The sequence below is a fragment of the Fukomys damarensis genome, unplaced genomic scaffold, assembly GCF_012274545.1.
Source record: "Fukomys damarensis isolate Sample0158 unplaced genomic scaffold, DMR_v1.0_HiC HiC_scaffold_26, whole genome shotgun sequence".
In the NCBI taxonomy this organism is placed as follows: domain Eukaryota; kingdom Metazoa; phylum Chordata; class Mammalia; order Rodentia; family Bathyergidae; genus Fukomys; species Fukomys damarensis.
In genome coordinates, this window is record NW_022900938.1 from 8,393,058 (window position 1) to 8,412,874 (window position 19,817).

The 19,817-nt window shown below is 40.3% G+C and overlaps 2 protein-coding genes across 3 annotated transcripts in view; one reads left to right on the plus strand and one right to left on the minus strand.

The window, feature by feature from the left end:
- Positions 1-4,110, plus strand: part of Hibch (3-hydroxyisobutyryl-CoA hydrolase) — a 47,636-nt gene extending 43,526 nt beyond the window's left edge. The window contains exons 13-14 of the mRNA XM_033756395.1: positions 109-142; positions 3,056-4,110. Coding sequence (XP_033612286.1) covers positions 109-142; positions 3,056-3,171 — 150 coding nt within the window. The 3' untranslated portion in view covers positions 3,172-4,110. The remainder of the gene's footprint in view (positions 1-108; positions 143-3,055) is intronic.
- Positions 4,111-7,019: 2,909 nt separating this feature from the next.
- The window catches only part of CUNH2orf88 (chromosome unknown C2orf88 homolog), a 66,097-nt gene continuing 53,299 nt past the window's right edge, over positions 7,020-19,817 (minus strand). For both annotated transcript variants that reach the window (XM_010636856.3, XM_010636855.3), the window contains exon 2: positions 7,020-7,735. In XM_010636856.3, the coding sequence (XP_010635158.1) occupies positions 7,294-7,578 (285 nt within the window). In that variant the 5' untranslated portion in view covers positions 7,579-7,735 and the 3' untranslated portion in view covers positions 7,020-7,293. The remainder of the gene's footprint in view (positions 7,736-19,817) is intronic.

Genomic DNA, 19,817 nt, shown 5'->3' on the forward strand with positions numbered 1-19,817 from the left:
AAGGCTGCCATCCGGGTGTCTCCAGCACATGGCTGGTGGGTGGAAGGGGGGCTCACCAGGAATACAGACACCCGGAAATGACCCTTTTTGATCTTGATCATCTTCCAGAGTTATCATGACTTCCATGAAGGCATTCGAGCTGGTAAGTGACAAAGAGTTGTTCCCTTATGGGCCAGCAGGGAGGTGGGATTTGTGAGCATACATTGGTAATTGATGGTGGCAATTTTATTAATGAAAACTCAACTTTTGTAAAGATTTCAGAGTTGTATTTGTTAAAATATAAGCATCTACAGCCAGGCATGGTGGTATACATCTGTAACCCCAGGTACTCAGGAGCCAGAGGCAAGAGGATCACAAGTTCTAGCCCAGCCTAGGCAATTTAACAAGAGCCCATCTCAAAATAAAATTTTAAAAAATACTAAGGATATAGCTCAGTGGTAGAACACTGGCCTTGAATGTGTAAGGAAGGCCTGGGTTCAATTCCCAGCACCCCAAAAATAAAACCATCTAGAATATAAAGGGAGGTCAGTCTTTGAAACTAATATTATTTTAAAATTCACCTGACTTGGTCACTGCTCCCTTATTTACTTACAGATCAGAGGCAGTGCTGCTCGTACAGTCAGGTGACTGCAAGTAGAGCAGTGGTCAGACCCTACCACCTGCCTCCTTGCCTGTCCCTGAGCAGTTAAACCTTGCTGTGCAAAACACATATGCCATTATGCTTTCCACTTTTTCTTATCATCTCCAAAGCCAGCCTATTTTTAAAAAGCAGGTGAAGTCACTAATTTTTTTTTCCTAGCAAACTACTTAATAAAGTACAGGCCTTTTTTTTGTTTCCTCTTCTTTTGCAGTCCTGGGGGTTGAATCCAGGACCTCCCACAAGCTAGGCAAATGCTCTGTTACTGACCTTCCCTGGCTCTGGGTAGACTTTATGTGAATGAAAAGTTTGTTTTCTGAATCTAAGCTTTGTTAATACCAACCCCTGCTGTAGAACTTTCTTAATTTTCAGCATGGTGAGATAGCAGAAAGAAGCACAGGGTTCCAACCCTTTTGGAAGGCCATGGGGTTGAGTCAGAGCAGATGGCTGTTACGTTTTATACAAAACCAATTACAATACACATTTTCCACACCAGTGTCCTGTAGATTCTTGCTCCATGGGATTTAGAACCTACCCCTCTGATTTTAGGAGGACCTGATACTACAGTATTTGGTTTATGTTGTTAACATATTCATTGTTATGCTAGTCCTTCAGAAGAAAGGTGGTATTTTTAGAAGTTTTGTTAAGAAAAAAACTGAAATCATGCCTCAGAATTCTGATTCAAAAAGTGCTTATCAGCTACCTTTTTAATGAGAGAATATATTCCAGAAATATTCAGAAAGAACATTTATGACTTGTAAAAGTGTGTAGTGTTCTTGCTACAATTTGGTGACTATATAAATAAGTTAGCAAATTAGGAAAACAGCTGTTAGAAAATTCTTACTCTTGGGCTGGGGATTTAGCTCAGTGGTTCCACCATGTGCCTCAAAGTGCAAGGACCCAAGTTCAATCCCTGATACAAAAAAAAAAAATCTTACTCTCAAAATCTAGGATAAGCTTTCTGGTAATCGAAGAAAAGAAAAGATGGATGTTCTTACCAGAGCCAGGTAGCTACCACGTAGAGTCTGGGTGTCTCCAACCACCTCACAGAGCTGCTGCATGGCAAGAATTTGTCTGCTCTAGGCAAAAGGGTTTGTTCACTTGAAATAAAGTGACACCAGGTTTGGTTAGTAGTCTGTTTTTGTCCTTCATTAGAACCTCATGGAGGTAGACAGAATTGGCCAGAAGACTTAAAGCAGAAATTCTCATGGAAGGAGTGTCCCACAGTGACCGTCTCTGCTGTCCAGGGAATTCAGAACTCAAATTGGTAGGGATCAGACCATCAGTGTTTGATACCACCGCCCATTTCATTCCAGAACCCTTAGTGTACACAGCCAAACCCTAAGAACCGCCAGCATTGAGCCAGGCATGGTGATGTTCACCTGTAGTCCCACCTACTGGAGAGGATGAGGCATGAGGACTTCCTGAATCCACAGCTTTGAGATCAGCTTGAGCAACACAGACCCCCATCTCAAGAACAACGTTGCAGTATCCATTTAATTATGTATAAAGCTTTCTTCCCTCCACCTGCCCAGGCAGGCTTCTTTTTACTGTTTAACCTTTTAATGGTTCAATTAGGTTTTTCCACTTCTCTGTAATTTGTGTATTTAAATGTTCCCAGTCATCACTGGAGTTGTGCACATTGAAGCATGGTTGAGATTTGCTACCACAACTGTGTTTTTTAAAGATACTGTGGATTCACACACAGTTGTGATAGATAATACTGAGATCCGCCCAGTTTTGTGTCACTGGAGTGAAATAGGATCATTCTTTTTAAGAAGCGGTAATAGATTGCTTCATGGTCTCGGTCCTGTGGGGATATTATGTGGTACGCCAAGTGATGACCACATTGAAATAGGAGAAGTAGAAGGCTTCAGGATAACCTGACTGTGGTCTGATTTTTAAGTTGGAGCTGTCTTGAACTTGAGGATTCGCAGAACAGCAGTCTCCACATTTAACAATGGCTAAAGTCTTCCCTCCACCTGAAGTGAGTAGTTTTCCTCCCAAAACCAAATGTGGCAGAGGTTGCAGAGCTGACCCTTTGCCTTCCCTGTAAACAACACCAACACTGGTGTTAGCTGTTTCTTAGCATGGAGATTTAAAAATTTTGTCTGAAAAAAAGAATGTACACCACTGGATTCAGCTTTAGTAACACTTAAAGTTGGAGACATGAAGGTAAGAGATAAGAAAATACTTGCAGTAGATAACAAAAATATGTCATCTGTTCAGATTCCTTGAGGGTTGAATTTGAAAGAGAGAATATGTAGGAAAACGTAAACTTTGCAGAGAAGACATGCTATAGAAAAACATACCCATTCAAGACAGTTTGTCACCTTAGTAATTAAACTCTAATAGTACCAGAAAGAGATGCCCTATCATCTGTATCTTCTTTTGACAACTGTGTCTTCTTTTTTACAGTTTTAATTGATAAAGACCAGAGTCCAGTGTGGAAACCAGCTGCCCTAAAAGAAGTGACTGATGAAGAGTTGGATAATTATTTTAAACCACTGGGAAGCAATGATTTGATTCTTTGAACTGACTGTTCTTTCAAAATACTGCAGTTTGGAGCAAGGGTTGGCAAAAGTATAGCACATGGGCCAAACCTGGCCTGCTGTCTGTTTTTATCTAGCCTGCAAACTAGAAATGGTTTTCTATTTTTAAGTGGTTGGGAAAGAAATCAAGACTAATACATCATGATGTGTGAAAATTGTAATAGCTCAAATATCACTGTCCATAAATTACTTTATGGGAACATAGGTGCACCATCTGCTTATGTGTTGTCTGGCTGGAGTGAGTATTGGCAACAGGACGTGGGTGACCTGCAAAGCCTGAAGTCTTGACTGTCCCATCCCTGTCAGAAAAACGGGGAAACCCTGATGTTTCTGGACATTCTTAAGTAGTTCTATCTAATTGAAATAGGAATTTTGTTTAACCAACATATAAACCACTACTGAAAGCTAAATACAGACTCAGGTACAGATCATAAAAAAGATCTTGGATTTGGGGGGAGGATGCTGTGTAAATGCTTCATAGACTTTGCTTTATTTGGATATATTTTGAAGTAACTTTTGAGTTCTTTTATAATCCTGAGAAATCATGGGCAAAGACGGATGCATCTATGAGAACATCTCTACAACACATATCAGGCTTGGCCCTCCCTGAGGAGATCAGTGTGCCCTTGTGGTGAGAAAACATCATTTCTTGCAACTTGGGATTATCAGCTAGTGGGGATTGAAGAACTCCAGTCTCTAAGACACACTCTGCTTTTTGTAATTTAAAAAAGTTAACAGTTTAAAATGCCTTCAATAATTGGTACTGCTGACAAGTGTTCTTTAAGGTACGAAAGAAGCTGCATGTTGTCCCTGGCTAAGGATCTTAAAGTTCTGGGTAAGAATAATTTCTATGTACTGTTTATCTGTAACTTCTTACAGTAGCTCCACCCACCCCTCAGAAACGGAGACCTCTTCCATATATAAGAACAAAAATCCAGCAGGAATGAAAGGACATCAGAGGTGATGGCCCGCATCCTCCTCACAGGTGCAGAGCGGAGACACTGCTTAAATGTTCTTCAGAAAATTCAGGCACAAATTTGGAGTAAAGATGCTATGACATGTTTACACTTATACTTACAAAATCAAACTGGACCAAAATAATTCAAGAAATTAACACAAATGTTGACTCATACAATGTTGAAAGTTTTTGCATCAAGTAATTAACTCATAGCTAATTATAATGACTTTATTGTATTTACAGAAATGTTTACACAAAAATATTTGGAAAAATATACCACCCCACAGCTGGCTGTTACAAGAAGGAGGATTTGCTAACAAAAGCTGAGTTTTGTAGATTAAGACAGGTGGCACTCCTGAGCAGTGCTCACGGCTCATTTGGGCATTCAGACAGAGCGAGGGCATTTCGATTAAACCATGTATTTAGAACTTTGCTTGTAAACTACTGTTCCCCGACATTACTTATAATGTGTCTCTTAACTTTTGATTTCTGAAACTGCAGTACCAGCGTGTACTTCACGTCATCTCATGAAGTGCCAGTACTACATGGGAGGATGTATCGTGCTCTCTGTGTTGATTCTTAATACCAAGGCAGCGTGACACCAGTTCCTTTGGGACTAAACTGATGGTAATTTTTGTCTCCTTCAAATTTGTGCTAATAGCCAGAGGCGGTTTGCAAACTGATAAGGCAACAAAAAGCTGAGAATCCTAGGACCTAAGGCCTGGAACTGAAAGGTGGCAGCGTGGGAGAGGCCACAGCTCGTTTATTTCCGCTGAGGGCTTTTCCTAGCTCCACCTGAGCTGCTTGCGCCAGGAGAGGCTCCTGTCCTGACCTTAGTGCTGCAGGACTTTCCCTTTCCAGTGTCAGTGGCTCTTGCAGCATCCCGTTGTATAGGGCTCCTTTCGTGCTCCTTTTTCAGGAAAGCTAGTTATCAGAGATGTTCTTACTGCCATTGAGGCCGAACTGTACCCTGGTAACTGTCACACGTGTGAGATTTTACTCTTCCCCCACATGGTTTACCCCCTCGCCGCACCAGTTCTGTGCGCCTCACGGTTCCTCGTTCAGGGGGTGCTGCTTGGCCATCGGATTGCTCGTGTTAGGGTTGAGGGGTCTACAGACGGTTCTGAAAGGTTTTCTGATACTCCTTTGGGAAATGGGGGCAGCAGGGCACAAGGATTCTGAAGTTAAACTACTATATAACCAGAACCCACTCGTCATATTTCTAGCTGAAAATTTTGTGATGTGCTGCTTTATGTTCTCACTGAAATATGTATTATTTTATATACTTAACTGTCTTATAAATGGCAAACGGCCTTGCAGCAAAAGTATCCTGATTTGTGATGGAAAATGAAAAAAAAATATCTAGGCTTTTATCTAAGTCATCAGTATAAACACTTAATGAGCTGTAAATGTCTTACACTTCAGGAAACTCTGCCCTTAGCCTAATGCCTTTAGATCCTCATGTGAACAGGAGAGGTTCTCTTATTATATAGGCTATAAATACAGTAGAACAGTCAATCATGGGCAAGGTGACATTAAAGCTGAATGGTTAGGTGTCCAAAAGCAACTGCAGGTGCACACACCACTCATTTCATGTATCTTTTCATTGTGGGTTTCAAAGTTTTGGTAAAAGTAGAGGTAGTTTTTCTGTTGCTTACAAGGCCAGAAACCCTCTTTTACCTAAGATTTCCAGTGACATTGGTGCACTACATCTGAGTAAAAGGATCTAACACATAGGGGCTTAAATAGTTCTCAGTCAGCAAATCTTGATGAAAAGGATGATTCTAACTTAGAATCCTGTTTTTATCTTTGATCTACAAATACTACTTAATCCTTTTTAAAAAGTGTACTGTAACTTTTCAAAAGCTTACTTTGAGAATATAGTATACAGCACAAAATGCCCTGTGGGCACGTGCTACACCTAGAAGCAATACCCATGGCTTCCCCTGGAGAAGTGCTCTGCCCTGTGTGACACAGCTGGAGGTGCTCACCTCTGAACTGGATGGTGATGGCCCCATGGTTAGTGAACCACCTGGAACCAGTGGCCCGACTCCCAGCAGCACCTCAGCCAGGAAAGTGTTCGATCCACTGCACGGTAACACTAGCTTCTGTATTCTACCTTGCAGGGTAGGCTTCTGCTATTGAGATTTATTGGATTTTTTTACCCTAAAAAGCAATTGTTAGTGTTTTGGGGGGGTGGGTACTAGGGATTGAACTCGGGTCCTTGCACTTGCAAGGCAGGCAGTGGAACCACTGAGCTAAATCCCCAGCCCTGGTGGGTTCTTAATTGTATCTCTTTTTACTTGGTCCTTGTGCTTGCGAGGCAGGTGCTAGAACTGCTGAGCTAAATTCCTGGCACCTTAATTGTATCTTTTTAAGGTGGTTGTACAGTAAGAATTTGTTCCACTCCCAAACCAAAACACTTGTATGTCAAAGCAGTGAGAGAGAAAACCGGTTGTGATCATGTGACATTCAGCCTGATGTACTACTCATATTGCAACAAATCGCTTATCAAGTTAAAATTGCTGAGAATGTCTGCTTGTCTTTTGGAGCACTCATGGAGGTTGCTCACAATCCAAGGTTGGACTATACATGCAAAGTATGAGTCAGCCATATAACAGCTGCTGCTCCTTAGGGCACTGAGGTTCCTGGTGGGCCCTCTTCTGGACATGTGGCTTTCAAATCCCACTGCTTATCACTGTGCTGTGAGTGCCTTTCTCTTGCCAAGGCATTTTGAGAAGAAAACAAACAAAAGTTTTCCTGTCTGGGAATTTTTTTTTTTTTTTTTTTTTTTTTTTTTTTTTTTGCGGGGGTGGACATTAACAGAATTTAATTTTGTTAAGTTTTTTAACTTACAGCTTTTTATCCCTCAGTGTTTTCTTTACTGTGTTGGATGAAAGAGGTGCGACATACATCTGCGTACTGGGTGCCACAGGTCCCCCATGCAGCCCTTCCACAACTAGATCCAGGAGCAAGCAGACCCACACAGCCATGACACAGAGCTGCTTACTTCATCTGAGCTTTTCCTGCGCTAGGAACATGACCATACATGTTTTTCCATGCACTGACACGGTTTTGCTTTTGGTTCGTGTATTTATACTCGCACCGACTGACTGCAGCTCAGCAAAGTGCCGCACCCTGTGGGCTCAGGGGCCCTCGCTCTCAATGTAGGGGATGTCATGGTACTTGATGTTGTTGCGTGCCCACTGCTGCAAGGCATCGTGCAGAATCTCCCAGGACAGGCAGTCTGCATACTCCGTGACGGCGGTGCTGACCCCTGGCTGTGCCTTCGTGTCCCCTTGGGCTTTACATGGAGAAGACCGTCTGCGTAACCTCTCTTCTGGCATAAAGCTTTCTTCACTCCCACACTGCCTGTCGGTCTCCAAGTTGGTAGAAAATGGGAAAGTTTGCTTTGATTTCACGCAGCCCATGTTATGAAGAGTGGTGAGTGAAGGAGAGCAGTAGTGGAGGCTGAGCCAGCACCATCAGTGGAAAGCAGTGCAGGCCCAGCTGCACGGTGCTGCCCAGCACTTGTCCTCTCCCCCGATTCAGTGGTCAGTGTTCCTTTCACTCTCCATCGGTGTTTGCCTGTCAAGAGAAGGGAGTTTGCACAGTGAAGTCGTAGAATGCAAAATAATGTACGAGTCAGTGATGTAGACACACTAAGTTCTTTTTACTCTGGTCACTTGGAAATGTGAAATAATACAACTTTACCAAGTGAGGAGAAACCACCCAATAAAAAACCCCATTTTAAAAAACAGGAGGACTGGGGATTTAGCTCAGTGGTGCTGTCACCTGCCTTGCCTTGCAGGCACAAGGTCCTGAGTTCAATCCCAGGTGCCAAACAAAAGCTCTTAAACTTTTACTGTCTAGGTTTATCTATTCATGTGAACAATAGCTTTTGGACGATATTCCAGCCACCTATTTAGAACACAACCATTTTCTATGTGTGGTCAAGAGTGGCAGAATTGAATAGTTGTAACAGACTGTGGCCCACAAACTAAGATATTTTCTATCTGGCCGTTTACAGAAAATGTTTGCTGACCCTGATCTGCGTTGTCAAGACAAACAAGCATATCAAATTTATTCCTACAGTAAGCTGCTTGACAATGGAGATTCTCTGTTGTGCATCCCGAACATGTACTTCCATGTGTATCTGCTTTGTGCTATGAGGGATGGTTAAGAATTGGACACAATTAACATACAAAATATCACAGTGAGTCTCATAAGTCTGTGAGGAGAATCACAGAATTGCCTGTGTTATCTAGGATCTTTGGTTTTGTATAAGCAGCTTTTTCTGATTGACTAGTGCCAGATTTGTGTGTTCTCCAAAACAACTTTAAACCTGGAGAAAATACACATGAGCTGGTATTTTTAGTCATCAGCAACCCAGTATTGTGATCCCTGAGAGAGGAGATAGAAGATGTTAAATCCCACACAGTTGAGCATCCCGGGCAGTTTTGCTTGGTATCCTCTAGCATTCTCACAGAGAGGCCAGGCCCAAGATGGGCTGAAATTCTGTTAAGCAGTTATCAGTTGGACTACTGAATAACTGGGATTTAGAAGACAAGAGTTTAAGGACAGAGCCAGGGGAGCTAGGCAGAAATTTGCATGAGGGATCACCAAGGATAAAGACCACTAAGACCTAGCAAAAGATTTCCTGCTCTGGGACCTCGAGTGGAACAGTGAGCCCAGAAGTTACATAGTACTAAAAATCCTTGGAGTTGCATACCTTAGTGTTCAAGTGGAGAGACCTTATGAACACATAGGCATTAACTACTACTTGGGAAATTCTCCTCTGAAGTAGGAGAATACCCCAATACAGGGAATTGGCAAATGTTTTCTTAAGAGCTAGAAAGTATATGGCTTCGGTTTGTGAGCCATTTTGCTATAGATCAAATGCTTATCCCCGTCCTTTGCCAAATTCCCAGGGTGAAACCTAACCCCAGTGTGATGACATTTGGAAATGGGGCCTCTTAGCATTTTAGTGCCCTTAGAGAAGAGATCCCAGACAGCTCCCTCATCCTCACTGCCACATGAGGACACAGCAAGAAGGTGCTATGAACTAGGAATGGGCCCTCAACAGACACTGATTCTGCTGGTGTTTCGACTAAGTGGACTTCCAGGCTCTGGAACTGAAAAATACATTTCTGTTATAAGTACCCAGCCCATGGTATTTTGTAATAGCCTGAATGGACTGAGGCACGTACAGTGTCACAACTGTTGATTTCTGGTAGTACAGTACAAAGCCACAAACTATATAAATAAGTAGGTACTTCATTTTAAAAACAGGCAGCTTGCCATTGACTAGACTGGATTAAATTCAAGTACTCCCACTCTTAGACTAGAACTCAGTAATATGTAAGACAAAGATGATACAATCCAGACTTCACACAAGGAATAATCAGTGTACCTCACACAGTAAACAATTCCTGGTCATACAGAGAAGCAGGAAAATGTGACCACAATCAAGAAAAGACAGCCATTAACAATGGACCCCAAGATGATTTAGCATTTGATAGTTAAAAGAACTTTAGTTAAATATATTCAGGGATACAAGGGAAAATGATCATGAATAGTGAACAAATAGAGAAATCGGAATTATAAGATGGAGAATGAAAGTAGTTCATTCTGTGGGCTAATGGATATTCCAAAAGACAGACAGGAATTTGAACATGAGCCCGTAGATTTATCCGATTTGAAAATCAGGGCTATTTTAAAGATTGAATATTATCCTTATTAAAAGGATAATGCAATTGTGACTGGAAAACGAGGTTTTGATACATTTAACTCTTAGGAAAGGAGGAATTATAGGGAAAAGAAAAATAGGGGACAGTTAAGGTGACCTACTTCCACATAAAATGTTTTATAGAAAATGGACTAAAGATTCCATTTTAAAAAGCAGAAGTGATTAGACTTTAAAGGTAAGATCCAGGCAGCAGAGTGACATCCCAGCACTCTTAAAAAGCTGAGGCAGGAGGATTACTAACTTCAAGCCCAGAACAGGCAATTTACTAACTGAGCAGACCCTATTTATAAATAGATAACCAGGTCTGGGAATGTAGCTCAGGGTGAAAGCCCTGGGTTCAATCCCCAGAACCACATAAATAGATCCAGACCCCCACACACAGAGTAAATAGTTTTGGCCAAGGAAATACAAGGGAGAAACAGTTTTTTCATTATAAAGGAAACCCTAGACATATTACAGCCTTCAAAAAATTCAAAATGGTTTATAGATCTAAATATACACAAAGCTGTAACATTCCTAAAAGAAAACAGGAGAAAACCTATATATGACAGTGACGTCAAAAAAAACTGCTCTTTGTAATTGTCAAGAAGAGAGTCAGGCTGGAAGAGAATGTTATAAAAACTGATAAAGTATTACTCAAAAGATACAAAGAACATTTAAAATGCAATGTGGATTCATCAAGAGTGTGGTGTAGTAAGCAGCAGGGGGTCAGCCTCTTGGACTCTGAATCCAGACAGTGGAATATAACAATTTGGAGAAGAACAGGAGGAGGAAGTTAAATCCCCAGGACCCAAGAAGAATCTGAAGGAAGAGCTGGAACCCACAGGGAAAGTGAAGAAACATACCTCAATGCTGAATAAAGAAGGGGCAAGCACCACTACCTCCCTGACTCCTGGTGAGAGAGGAGGCTCAAATCTAAAGAGATACAATGAAGGTGGGGGCGGACATCAGAGGCCTCCACAGAGAAACACACCTGTGGAATGGAGCAGTGGATGCTGTAAACTACATCTGTTGAGTGTCTTCAGTCCAAGCATCCAGTATGGATCTGGGCTCTGTCTGACTCCTTGGTCCACCAGAGACAGTGAAGACATGCTCTAATTGGAAATGACCACAAAACTGTAGAGCCCCGAAGATAACTACAAGCTTGAAATCACAGACCTTTTCTTCTTTATTCTCTTGGCTTTTTTTCTTGATTGTTGCTTTTTCATGAGTGTGAATATTGTTTTTTTATTTTTGTTTTATTTTGTTTTTTTTTTTTTCACCTCTGTGGTTATCAATTCAGAAAGTTCCAGTAGGTGGCTTCTGATTTCCTCTATCTCACTTCCCTGGACCTACCTCTGGTAGGCTGGAGATCCGGGGTTGTGTTTTGCTTCTGCACCGTGTCATTTCCTAGTTTTTATATTTTGTTTTGTGAGTTGTCGCTTGTAGAGTTCGTATGGTATGTCGCTTTATCAGTTATATTGAAGTTTCTCTAGGGAATGTCTTTTCCTCAGAGATGTCTTCTTGGGATAGGTGGTTCCCACTTTAAGTGTGCAAGATTGCTATCTAGCTCACACCCAGTCCTTTGGTACTGGACTGTGGTGATGGTTATGACCCCGGATAATCACAGTGTTGTCATATAAAGGAGAACAACTGATTACAACAGGTATAACCATTTTGACAAAAGTAATAGTTAGCAATAACATCAAGCACATCCTAGCAGCTGACAAACTGTGGTAACTGTTGGTTTGGTACCTTTGACCATATAGGCAAGTTATACTGTTTTATAACAAAATCCAACATAAATCAGCCACTTGTATGCAATGAATTTCTCCTTAGTAGAGTGATTTTTACCCTATGGGGGGAAATTTAAGAGGATGGGGTAAAACAGATAAAAGAAATACAGTAGAAGCGAGGCTGAAGTGCACAGGATGAACACTTAAGCTTTGGGAGATTGTAGAGAAATGCAGGAGAGAAAGTGGGGGAGAAAGCAAAAAACTATTGAGGTGAACCAGAGAAGAGACAATTTTCACTCACATGAAAATATAAAAGCAAAATAGATAGCTGGGAAAAGAGAGGAAAGATGAATAGAACAGCACAAAAAAATCAAGGTAAAAAAACCAAGACAACCACACATAACACAAAATGAAAAAGGAAAATAAAGTTCCTCTGGTATTCACAGTTCTGTTAGTAACGCTGACAGAGCCCAAAACTGCAGTTGAAACTGAGTATGAGGTTGATTTGGCCTCCAAATGTGGGAGCTGTGGCCATTCTTTAGCTAGCAACTTTTGAGAGATCACCCAGGCACATGTGTCCCCACTGAGGCCATCTTCACGCTGCTCTCTTAGCTGTTTTGATACCCTCTGGTGGAGCCAGGCCAAGGCTGCTTCCGGGTTGGTCCTTCCTGGACCCTGCTGCTTCCTCAGTTCCACTCCACGGATTAGTTCCATGTACCAGTTGTATTGGGGGAGAGGTGCCCTTGTCCTGTGGCTGTTTAAGGTTGTTTGCCTGCTGCCTGTTGCAGGGCAGGAGTGTCCCCTTCCCAATGCCAGCCAAAGTGCTTGCCTGTCCCATGCGTCTGATCAAAAAACAGTCTTTGGTGGCTAGGGCTAGTCTGGGTTGTCCCAGTCACCTCTTCTCAGCAGTGTTTCTCTCAATCTGCTGTCCAGCAGCCTGTAGACTACTGTAAGGGAGATCTTCCCTCCTCCACTTTGGGGTGCAAGCCCCAGGCTTTTTGAAATAAGATGGTGACCCCACCTGCTCTATTTCTGTGACTATGTGGAGAGACTGTTCCCCTTCACTCACCAAATGTTGACTCTGGGGAGGGCCACTCGGGAAGCAATGCCTCGTGGTCTTGCTGCTGTTTCCGCTTACAAATTCTTCTGATCTAAGTCCAGTCTCTTGTTTTTCAGGGTACAGCAATTTTATTTTCACTACCTCCCCCTGCCTACCCATAGTGTGGCTACATTGCACTGCACGTTGAGGTCTCCATCTGTGTCACTGCGTGATTTCTTCTGTAGGGATGGATCCTATTTTCTTCTCTGTCCATTGCCTTGGGTTCCCTGTGCCCATCACTCAGTTTGGTCTCTGAGCTTTTCCAAGCTCCAGGCACTTTCTCTTGGAGAAGCTGTGTTGCTGGAGCTCACCATTCCCCCATCTTTTAAAAAACCTGGTTTTGTTTAATCCTTGTTTTTGTCTTTTCCTTCTTTCCCTCCTACCTTCACCAGTCTCCCAAAGTATGAGTATCTTCCTTTGTCCTTCAGCTTTGCGTCTAATCTTTTATTTCATTTTTTTCCTCTTATGCCTTGTATATTCACTCTACTGAAGGGATATTTACTGTATATAATTTTCTGATTTTATTATATAATTATAAATCTACTATCCACAGCTTAAGGTGACACATTAAAACTTGCCATTTACTTGTCATTTACTAGACTATACCTGATAATTTTATTATTGCTTGCACAACTTTAGCCAAGGTGACGTAGTTGTGATCAGTTCTTTTTTTACCAAGATGGCCTGAGGTTCATAATAGTACTGTAGGCCAGAACCAAAGACTGGGTCCTAGGCCAAATAGCAACTTCTCCTCCCTAATGAAGAGGCGGGATCTTGGGACAGACCCAAAAGCCAGCTACACCTAGAGGACATCTCTGAAAAGTAGTTAATAAGCAGGTCTCCATACTAGTAACAAAGCTATCTACCCATAAGCAATTTACAAGCATCAATGCAGAAAATAAATTTTATAAATAGAAAACGACAAGGCATGGAAGCAAGATGCAGCCTAAGACCTCCAGTTTTCCCAAGACAAATCCAAGAGGCAAAAGCTACCCAGCTAAACTTTCTGAAAAGGAAGCAGCAGAAGTAATAAAGCTCTAGAGACTCTAGGAAAAGACAACTCAATTTCACAACCAAAGAGAGGATGACCATAATGAAGGACAAGGTTAGTGAATCTTAGAGTAGATGCAGATAAAAATGAATAGAGGAACTTAGGAAAGTGATGAAAATTATGAATGCCCAACAGTAAAGAACTAAATTCCATAAAATAGATTAAACTTATCCAGGAGATAAAAATTCTATTGAATGTATATGCCGCAGAATCAACCAATGTTGAGGAAAAAATATCAGATCTAGAAGACAGGTTTGAGGTTAGTGGTCATCAAATGAAAGGCTTACTAAAAATAGCAAGGGAGGGCCAGGGGTTTAGCTCAGTGGTGCTGCCACCTGCCTCCCAAGCACCAAGTCCTGAGTTCAAGCCCCAGTACCTTAAAAAGGGGGGAGGGGACCTTGAAAAGTTAACCAACAGCTGCTAGACCGGAAAAAAAAAAGATTCAAAGAGAAATCAGAAGGTAGCACAAAAGACATACAGAACCCTTTCACCAAAGTAATGAAAGTTTCCCAAGCATGGAAAAAGAATTTGACATACAGGTAAGTGAGGCTCCAGTTAGCCATGATCAGAAAAAAACTATACCAGGGCATATAATAGTCAAGATTCCAAAGTTTGATATGAGAACAGAACATTAAAAGCTATAGAGAAAATAAATTACCTATAAAGAAAAACCATCAGGGGCTAGGGATTTAGCTCAGTGGTTTCACCACTCAAGCTCAACGGGGTCCCGAGTTCAATGTCCAGTACCAAAAACAAAAAAATCAGAATTACAGCAGACTTTTCAACTCAAACTCTTAAGGAGAGCCTGAAGTATTTTTAAGCCCTAAAAGAACAATCTCCAACCCAGATAGATATACTTCACAAAATTATGATTCAGAATGGATGGAGAAAGGAGATACTATCATGATACAGAACACATGCAGAGATTCATGAACTCCAAATCAGCACTCTAAAAAATTCTGAAGGGAAAAGAATGAAGATAGCAATTCCATGTATCCCAACAGAATAAATCCACCAGGGAAGCCAAGTAATTAAACAGAGGGGAAAGAAAGGGAATCAACAGCAGGAAAATAATTTCAGGATAAGTCAATACATCTGTTTTTTTTTTTTTTTTTTTTTTTTAACTGGGGATTGAACTCTGGACCTTACACTTGCGAAGCAGGCAGTAGAACCACTGAGCTAAATCCAGTACATCTCAGTTATAACCATCAATGTAAATAATGGTCTCAATTCACCAGTCAAAAGAAACAAGATTGGCAGAATGGATCAAGAAACAAGACTCCAGCTTTGACCAGGTGCCACAGAGGAGCCCGGACTCTGTTTGACACTCCAGTGGGCATACCACTTTGACCTGGCAGCACAGAGGAGCCCAGCTGCGTGGGTGCCAATACAGCAGTGTTTATGCCCCCCGACCCCGTGTATAAGAGAAAGAAGGCCTCTCTGAGGCTCCTAGATGAAAAGTGAAGAAACTGTGATAAAGGCACACCACACCACCATAGTTGGTAAGTCAGAGGGACCAGCACCTCATGTCAGAACTTGGTCTAATTTCAGGAGAAAGATGGCTGGAACCTGCAGTAGAATCTTGCAGAATTCAACCTAGCAAGAGGATAGAGATCTCAACTTGGGCCTTGCAGCCAGAAATCAGCCTGAACCTCAGGGATAGCTGCTGGCTTGCTGATTAGTTTAGACCTGCCCACTCCTACCCACACTATCTATTGTATCAATAAAGGCATACCCTGAAGGAGGCCCTCTATTTGTATTTTCAAAGTAATATTTTTCACTTTAATCATTTAAAAATATTTTTTCTTAAAATTTTTTCCTTCTCTTCCTCTCCTCACCCTCTCCTCCCCTCTCCCACTCTCCCCCCCCTCTTCCACCTTGATCTCCCTTACTCTCCCTTTTTCTGTTCCTATCCTAATTTGAATTTTTCTTCCTTCTCCCTTTTTTTCCTTCTCTCAATTTCAGTTAGTTTTAAAAGAAAGTACATAAAAAATCAAGCAAAAAAATAATAAAGTGATTACAGTCTCTAGCCTCCCTATTGCTGTTAGTTCTGTTCTTGGGTACATTTTGTTCTGTGTCCTCTGACTCACTTCTAACATTTATTTTGTCTTTATATCCCTTCTTCCCCGACTCCTTCTGAATCCCCATCTTGAAGGGTAAGTTGCTATATTGAAGAGTTTATTCACTATAAACATATTTTGGGCTGGTCCTCGATTTTTATTTAATTCACACAGCTAAAGGTGGTAGATTAATAACCACCACAAACTGTCATTTTCTAAGCTGTGCTTGATGCTGTTGTGTTACTGATTAGCCCAAGTGATACAATCAGTTATCCTCTCTGGTATAACGAGAATGAGTTTGTCTCAGAGACATTAGAGACTGAAAACCTAAAGACCAACTGTATCTGGAAGATCGAAGTATTAACCCAGGAATTAAACCAAGGATGGTACCAATGACAAAAACAGAAATGAGAAGGCATTTAAACAAGACACAAACAGATTTCTCTGAGAGAAATGAAAAAGTCTGAAAGTCAACCATCTGGACACCCTGAACTGATCAGCACAGGAAGAAAAAAAAAAAAAGATAGGCTGTAGAAAAACCCAAAACAAATAATTTCCCAGATAACTACAGAGATGGTAAGAAGAATGAAAGACATGACTAGAGACTCTAGAACAGAAACATAAAAAATAGATGAGCTCAGGACCATGATGGGAACCATAAATGCCCAACATAGGAAAGAAATGGAATCCATGAAACAGATTCAGATATCCAGAAGATTAAAAACTCTACAGAAAGCATTTACAGCAGGATGAAGGAATTTGATGATAGAATTTTATATAGAGAAGATGGGATTTTGCAGTCAGTGACCCCTGAAAAGAGAGATCTCTTAAAAATAGTAAGGGACCATGAGAAATCAATCCAACAACTCTTAGATTCTGCAAAGAAGCATATAAGACTGATAGGAATCCATGAAGTAGCAGGAGACAACACAAATGACATAAACTGTTCACAGAATTAATTACAGAAAGCTTCCCAGAGGGAAAGAATTTGACAAACAGATAAGTGAAGCATTTAGGAATCCAACTAGCCATGATAAAAAAAAAAATTACACCTAGACATAACAATCAAGATCCAGGAAACCCAAAAGAAGAACAAAATACTACAAGCAGTTAGAGAAAAGAAATCATGTACAAAGGAAAGCCCATCAGAATCGTAGCAGATTTTTTTTTTAAGAGTAGAAAATTTTACTGAGAGAAAGAAAGCTTCTGTCTAAGAGAAACAGGACACCAGAAAATGGGTTGCCCCACAGCAGACTTTTCAACACCCTCAAGTCAAGCAGAGCCTGGAGTGAGGAATTTCAGGTCTTAAAAGAAAACATCCTCCAACCTAGACTAATGTATCCTGCACAACTATCTTTCAAAATAGATGGAGAAATAAGATAACTCCACGAGAAAGAACACCTGAGAAATTTCATGGACAAACCGGACCACAAACACTTCTAAACACTATCCTGGAAAGAGAAAATGAAGATCACAACTCCATAAGGGCCAACAGAGCAAATATGCCAGGCAAGGCAAGAAATTAAAGGGAGGGAGGGAAAATAAAAGAAGCAACAACAGGAAAATAACATGACAGTGAAAGGCTAACACATAACAGTTATAACCTATCAATATTAATGGCTTCAATTCATCAAAAGAAACAGGCTGGCAAAATCTAACAATATGCTATATACAAGAAACCCACTTAATTCGCAAAGAAATTCAAAGACAGAGTGAAAGGATAGAAACAGTTCTCCATGCAACATGAGCCTGGAAAAAAGCAGGGGTAGCTATCTTATTTGTAGACAGAATAGATTTCATACCAAAACTAGTTAAGAGAGACAAGGCCACTACATCCTTGTAAAGGGAACAATGGAGAAATGACAATCATAAATGTGTGCACCAAATACTAATGCCCCCAACTATACAAAACAAATATTGATGGATAAGAAAAATGAAATAAGCACTAATAAAATTGTAGTAGGGGACTTCAATACTCCACTGACATAAATAGACAAATCATCTAGACAAAAGATCAACAACGAAATGACAGAACTGAACCAAGTCTTAGAACAAACAGACTCAGTACATGTCTACAGAGTGTTCTGTCCCACAAAATTAGAATATACATTTCTTTTTGGCTATACATGGTCATTCTCCAAAGTAGACCACATGCTAGCTTATAGAAGATGCTTAAATAAATGCAAAAGAATTGAAGTCATCCCTAGTATATTATCTGACCACAGTGCAATTAAACTGGTGATCAACAGTCTTAAGAAACCACAAGAACTTCACAGACACATGGAAATTAAATAACACCCTGATGAACAATCATTGGGCCACATAGGAAATTTAAAAAGAAATTCGTTTCTACAACTAAATGATAATGCCAATACAATATACAGAAATCTATGGGACACAATGAAAGCAGTTCTACAAGTGAAATTCATAGCATTAAATGCCCATAGTAGGAAAACAGAGTGAGCTCAAATAACCTTAAGCTCCTAGAAAAAGAAGAGCAAGACAAACTGAAAGCTTATACAAGGGAGGAAATTATAAAGATCAGAGCAGAAATTAACGCAATTGAGACTAAGAATGATACAAAAAATGAATCAAAGTTGGATTTTCAAAAAAAATAAAAATAAACCCTTAAGCAACCTTATCAAAAAAAGGAAAGAAAAGGTTCAAATTAATGCAATTAGGAATGAAAAAGATGAAGTCAAAACAGATCCACCAGAAATCCAGAGGATCATCAACACCTACTTTGAAAACATTCTAATAAAATGGAAAATACAGAAGAAATGGATAGACACATGTGAACTTCCAAAGTTGAACAAAGATGATATAAAAAGTCTAAACACCCCAATTACATTCAGTGAAACAAAAAATGTAATTAAAACATTACCAACAAAGAAAAGCCCAGGTCCTGATGGCTTCACTGCTGAATTCTACAAGACATTTAGAGAAGAACTATTGCCACTACTCTTTAAACTCTTCAATAAAATTGAAAGGGAAGCTACTCTGAAATTCATTCCTGGGAGTAATTACTTTGATTCCAAAACCAGGGAAAGACCCAACCAAAAAAGAGAATTACAGGCCAATCTCCCTAATGAACGTAGATGCAAAAATCCTCAATAAGATACTAACAAACAGAATACAGAAGATCATCAAGAAGATTATACACCCTGACCAAGTCAGATTTATCCCAGCAATGCAAGGATGGTTCAACATATGTTAAATTGATAAATGTAATACACTGTATTAACAGAAATAAGGACAAAAACCATATGATCATCTCAATAGATGCAGAAAAAGAATTTGACAAAATTCAACACCCATTCATGATAAAATCCCTACAGAAAAAAGAAATATATGGTCTTATCCCAACCTGATAAAGGCTATCTATGAAAAACCAAGAGCCAATATCATTCCAAATAGTCAAAAACTAAAAACCTTCATGCTAAAATTAGGAACAAAACAAGGATGTCCACTGTCACCACTCCTGTACAATATAGTTCTAGAAACATTAGCCACAGCAATTAGACAAGAGAAAGAAATAAAAGGAATAATGATAGGAAAGAAAGAAGTTAAACTGTGACTATTTGCTGATGATAGGATCCTCTACATAGAAGATCCAAAAAACTTTGCCAAAAGATTGCTTGACAGATTCAGTAGGGTAGCAGGATACAAAGTCAACACTCCAAAAATCAATGGCCTTCTTGTACACAAATAATAGACTCACTGAGAGAGAAATTAGGGAAACAATTCCTTTCACAATAACATCCCAAAAAATGAAATATCTAGGAATCAATCTAATGAAGGAGATAAAAAACCTCTACACTGAAAATTACAGCACTTTGAAAAAAAAGATAGGATATAAGAAAGTTGAAAGATATCCCTTGCTTCTGGGTAAGAAGAATCAACATAGTGAAAATGGACATACTTCCAAAACTTCTTACAGATTCAATGCAATACCTATTGAAATCCCAACAGTATATTTCACAGAACTTGAGAAAA